Raw genomic sequence first — 6,005 nt, forward strand, 5'->3', positions numbered from 1 at the left:
CTAGCTCTTGTAGACCAGGCTGGCCTCGAACTCACAGAGATCCACCTGCCTCTGCCTCCCGAGTGCTGGGATTAAAGGCGTGCGCCACCACAGCCCGGCCTTCCAGCATATTTCTATCTAATTTTTAAAATATACTTATGATTGGTATAGTAAATTTAATGAATGCAATACAGTTGAATTCATGTTGTGATTTTTCTTTTGATTTTTTTTTTTACAGTGAAGCTTGTCTGCAATTTTCACAAATTTGTATCCTTTCATTAAAGCATTGGTTTCATATAGATTATATTTGCTTTTCTTTTTTTAATTAAAAAATTTGGGAATTAGTTTTATTTGGGAAAACTTACCTTTTGATAGAAGCAATGTTGCAGTCTTTTGTATTAGCTATATATAATATGTTATAGCTAATGGCAAAGTATGTGTTTTTTTTTTTCTTTTTTTTTATTTGTATTTTGCCTCCATGTACAGCTGGTTGAGGATGTTGAGTCTTGTGGAACTAGAGTTACTATAGACAGCTTTGAGCCATCATGTGGGTGCTGTTATTTTTTTTAATTTTAAGTTTTCTTTTTTTGATTAATTTTCTTCTTCTTCTTTTTTTTTTTTTTACATTTTCTGTACATTGCTGTTTTGCCTGCATGTATGCCTATGTGAGGGTGTTGGGTCCCCTAGAACTGAAGTTACAGACAGTTGTAAACCACCATGTGGGTGCTGAGAATTGAACCCAGGTCCTCTTGAAAAGCAGTCAGTGCTCTTAACCACTGAGCCATCTCTCCAGTCCTGATGTTTTTCTTGTTTAATGTGAATATCTAAAGAGCAGTATGGAATAATTTGGTTGAAATTTTAAAAATCTGTGGCTCCAGGCAAAATCGATATAATGATGTAGAATGAAATGCAATTTTTCACTCTAATGTGCTCTACAAACCATAAATCATTTTACATATCATATGTACTAGAGGCATGAACATGCTAGTCACATTGTAAAGTCCACTAAGGTGATGTGTTTTGCTTTGTTATTGTATTTTATAAAACTTGTTGTTTCAAGCCTGAATTATTAGACTTAATTAACCTGTACAGATCCTGTAGTGTGCGTTCCATCCAGTTTCTTTATAGGAGACAGCGGAATCCCTTTGGAAGTAATAGCAGGGAGTGTTTCCGCAGAAGAACTTGTTACAAGAATTCACAAAGTCCAACAAGTAAGAAGGAACCAGAACTTTTTGGGGTTGAGGGGGTTTTTAAGACAGGGTTTCTCCTTGTGTAGCCCTGGCTGTCCTAGAACTCGTTCTGTAGACCAGGCTGGCCTCAAAGTCACAGAGATCTGCCTGCCTCTGTCTCTCACGTGCTGTGATTAAAGGCCTGTACACCTACCTCCTGACTTCTTTTTTTTTGTTTCGTTTTGTTTGGTTACTTTTTTTTGTTTTGTTATTTTTAAGATTTTATTTTTAATCCTCAGTAGCCCATTGGAAGATTTTTTTTTTATATCTGGCTTCAGTTTCATTAATTGTTACAGATCTGTTTTAAATTGTTTATATATAATTTTTGCTAGGTCATAGGTGTGTAGTGAAGTACATGTTTTGTCTAGAGTTTTTTTTCAGTTTTATTTTTATTTATTTATTTGTTTATTTTGGTTTTTGGAAATGATTTCTCTGCATAGCCCTGCTCACTTTATAGACCAGGCTGATTTCAAAGTTGGAGATCCTTCTGCCTCTGCCTCCTGAGTGCTGGGATCAGAGGCTTCCTCCAACATACCTGGTGATTTTCCAGTACATATATAATTTTGTGTGTGTGTTTGACTGATTATATATATGGGCACCATATGCACTCAGGTGCTAGAAGTGGTCTGAGTGCATTGGATCCCTTGAAACTAGGTTATAGGTGGTTGTGACCATCTGATGTGAGTGACCCAAATCCTCTACAAGAGCAGTAAGTGCTGTTAACCTGTGAGCCATCTCTCCAACCCTGAAATTTTCCAGTTTTTTTTTTAACTAAATCTTTAATTATTTTCTGTATTTCATTGAACTCTAGAGTAGAGTAACCTCCCCTTTTCATATTACTTATTTGGGTCATCTTACTCTTTCTGTTGCATTAGTTGACTAGGGAGTTGACTAGGGTTCTTTCAATGTTACTTGGGTTTTTTGTTTTTGATTTTTTTTTTTTTGGTGTTTTTGTTTTGTTTTTGGTGGGGGTTTTTGTTTTGTTTTGTGTTTGGTTTTTTTTTGTTGTTGTTGTTTTTGTTTTTTCAAGACAGGGTTTATCTATGTAGCTATGGCTGTCCAGGAACTTTCTAGATCATGTTGGCCTCAAACTCACAGAGATCTGCTCGCTTCTGCCTCCTGGGTGATGGGATTAAGGGCACTACTGTGCCTGGCCATTAATGTTATCCTTATTATTTCTTGCTGTCTGCTGCTTCAAGGTTTGGATTGTTCATGCTTTTCTGGAACTTTGTGGTACAAGGCTGTTTTTTTTTTTTTTTTAATTTAATTATTTGAGTGTAGAAAGCAGCCACAGCACTGAGATTGGTATGGCTTTGAATTTTAGTCACCCTTCTAGAGGGATGCCAATGTGAGTATCAGTTACACCCCTAGAACTTTACTTCTCAGACTTACTACAGCAGTGAAGGTAAAGAAGAGTGACTCTAGGATTTGATTCACTCACTGTCCTTAAGTTCAGAGCTCTTAAGCTTCAGGTTAATTCTCAGTTGATGAACTCTGTTTCTAGCCACTGAGTGTGCAGGGATGTCTCTTAACACATTTCCTAGTAGTCCAAGCCAGTTTCCTACCACCTGCACGCCTCAGCCCATGAGATCCTTCCCTCCTGTGCCCACAGCTGTCTGTTTGGAGTTTTAGGGACTGTGGCAGGCTAAATTGATGCTTCCCAACCTGTGTATGTTCTATGATCGCAGGCCCCTGGGGTAGCTCAATTTTAAACAATGGATACCCTCTGAAGATAACACAGAACTGCCCTCTGAATCCTATAGCTTGACAAAGAAAGATTATCCCAACCAGTGACCCATCTATCAGAGGAAACAGTCTCGCCAACACCTGCAATGATTTGGGACCCTTGAGAGAAGTGAGCTTATCCTGAGGGTGGTACTGCCCATCTTCATCTGCCTTGCCTTTGGAAATGTCTTGAGTCCCGTCCCCTGGCCAGATGATCACTCTGCTTTAAAACCTTTTATGGGCTGGAGATACAGCTCATCCCCCAGTACCAAATAAGGAAAATTATGCTCTGGCCAACTTATTATTGAATTCCATAATGTGATTTTGTTTTTGTTTTGAGGAAGGGTCTCTCGATAGCTCTGGCTTTCCTGGAACTTGCTACGTAGTTCAGACTGGCCTTGAACCTTCCACTTTTCTCTGCCTGGGATTAAAGGCTGATGTGCACCCATGTTCATACCATAACATGTTTTTTGTTTTGTTTTGGACTCTTTATTTCCAATTTGTCTTACTGAGAGTTTAGTATTTCTACGTGTGTGTGTATGTGTTGATAACTAATCTACCATTAAATGGCTATAGAGTGTCATGTTAAGTTGCAATATGTTTTCTCCCGAGATGCACTCATCAAAAGGTGAAACATCAGTGACAAATGACAACCAGTCAGAAAGTTCAGTATCTACTCCATCTGCCTCATTTGAACCTAATGATGTGTGTGAAAATACTGAGTCCAGAAATACAGAGCTTTGTGAGACACCAGCGGCTTCTGACACAAAGTCAGATACTGCAACAGGTACAGGAAGAGTATTCCTTACTTCATATTTAAGGACATGGTTTAATCTCACTGTAGCATCCCAGACAGATAATACAAGCCTTTCAAATGGGATTACACCCTGATAAACCCAGCCAAACATGACGGCTTAGCTTAGCTGGTGGAGTGCTTGTTTGGCATTCCAATAGGCACAGTGGTACATTTATGTCGTACTACTATTCAAGAGAAAAGGTTAGCAAATGGTTTATATCTTTTACAAGTTGTATTATTTGTAGTATTCTTATTTTGTTTTATTTTAATAATTAAGGAGGAGAATGCTCAGGTCATGACAATCCCTCCCAGGAACGTCCTGGATGTTCAAACCAGAGACCAGCAGAGGATCTCACTGTCAAAGTAGAAAGGTTTGCTTTTACATTTTTTTTCTTTTACTTTTGTAGATAACATTTTGTTTAAAAAAATTACAGTCTCAAGAAACCAAAAAAATAAAAAAATAAAAAAATTACAGTTTCTAGTTATTTTGTTAACTTGTATGAAACCTAAATGTAATGCAAATGAAGACTCAGAATTGCAGGTCTAAGTTTTTGATTGCCTCAATAACCCAACTATTCCATGAAAATTAAAATTAGGGTACAGGTTTTCTGTATCATTGAAGTTGTCAGTCAGCTATAGACCTGAGCATTTCATTCTAAGAGCCCCTTTTGGTATATGCGTGTATGTCCTTCTGTCACTTTTGCTTATATCCCCTTATGCCAGAATAATAATAAGCTCCAGATGAACAAAAACTTATGTCATAATATGCATATGTATTAAGATGGGGTTCTGCACAACTACTAAACGTCATTTTTTATTGGTTGGACTAATAGTAAGCATCTCTGATTCATTATACTTTCTAGGTTAGGGTTTATAAAAATGTGGTAATTATGAAATGTGTTTGTTACGCTTTTATTAAAAAGTATGAATTAATGACTAATATTTCTAATACTAGCCTAAAACCTTTTAATATTAGGTAAAAAAAATTAAAAATGCTTTTTAAATTTTTCTTTAAAGGAAATTAATTTAATTAATTTAAATTAAATTTGCCCCATTAAGTATTTCTTTAATTCCACCACTCAGGAGGCAGAGACAGGAGAATCTCTTGAGTTTGAGGCCAGCGTTGTCAGCAGAATGAGTTCCAGGATAGCCAGGATGGCTGCACAGAGAAATTCTGTCTCAAAAACACAACAAAACAAAATACTTAGAGGAAACTAGAGTCAGTGTTAGACTACTTAGCCGACATGAGGTCCTGGGTTAAATCCTAAGCTCTGAAAAACAGTAATAATAACATAAATAAAATTCCTTCAAAGAAATTGGTGTCTTCTTGGTCACTTGCAGCTGTAAATACAGGCAGTTGTGAGATTCAAGAAGTAGGTTATGGGAATCGAACTTGGGTTCAATGCAGGAACAATATAAACTGTTAACTGCTAAGCTTTTTCTCCAGCTCAAATTAATATATTTTCCAAGCAATAGAATCATCAAAAAGTGAGGACTCTAATAGTAAATGTTAGACACCAGTGGGTTCATGGAGGTGGGCAGATAAACTGTTGTATTTTCAGGGGGTTATGTTTAGGTTTCTATATTCCCCTTTGTTTTAGCAAAATAAAACTTTGAGACAGTCTGATTATGTAGCCCCTAGTTAGCCTCTGCTTCCTAAATATGGATGTTAAAGGTATTCTTCACCACATCTGCTGCCCTCTCCATCCCCCCAGTAAAATTCTTAGTTATGTTTTGAGTAATGGAATCTATCTTGGTGTTTTGTTTTTTTAAACAGACTAACAAAAAAGCTTGAAGAAAGGAGAGAAGAGAAAAGGAAGGAAGAAGAACAGGTAGAGCTCACCCTTAGCATTGGTTCACTCTGTTACTTGAAGGAATTTTTGATTTGTTGTCCAATTTAGCAGACTCAGTGATATCCTTAGAGCTCAGTGTTGTATTGTGGTGGAGGAAATTATCTGTTCTCTGCACTCAGTTTGTACTCTCTATATACATTTTAGGATCTTGGTTATTGTTTGCTTCTCTGTTTGTCATGATTGCTATGCAATCTATACTGGCCCAGAAATCATAGGGTTGCAAGGAGTTGCCATGGCTATCTGTTTATTTTCTTTTTTTATAAATTACCAGCAACAATTGAATAATCTTTTTTTTTTCACTCTGTGGATGGATCTTTTCAAATTAAGTATCTAAAGGAAGTTGATCTAAAATTGCTAGATTTGAGGAAAATCAAATTTGTAGACATTCTCCTCAGGTTTTTTTTTTTTTTTTTTTTTTTTTTT

General features: G+C 36.6%; 1 protein-coding gene across 1 annotated transcript in view; it reads left to right on the forward strand.

The window, feature by feature from the left end:
• The window catches only part of Ubxn4 (UBX domain protein 4), a 41,555-nt gene that overhangs the window by 10,573 nt on the left and 24,977 nt on the right, over positions 1–6,005 (forward strand). Inside the window, exons 3-7 of the mRNA XM_005348228.3 lie at positions 218–246; positions 1,072–1,190; positions 3,546–3,720; positions 4,007–4,100; positions 5,507–5,561. Coding sequence (XP_005348285.1) covers positions 218–246; positions 1,072–1,190; positions 3,546–3,720; positions 4,007–4,100; positions 5,507–5,561 — 472 coding nt within the window. The remainder of the gene's footprint in view (positions 1–217; positions 247–1,071; positions 1,191–3,545; positions 3,721–4,006; positions 4,101–5,506; positions 5,562–6,005) is intronic.

The sequence above is a fragment of the Microtus ochrogaster genome, chromosome 6, assembly GCF_000317375.1.
Source record: "Microtus ochrogaster isolate Prairie Vole_2 chromosome 6, MicOch1.0, whole genome shotgun sequence".
Classification (NCBI taxonomy): domain Eukaryota; kingdom Metazoa; phylum Chordata; class Mammalia; order Rodentia; family Cricetidae; genus Microtus; species Microtus ochrogaster.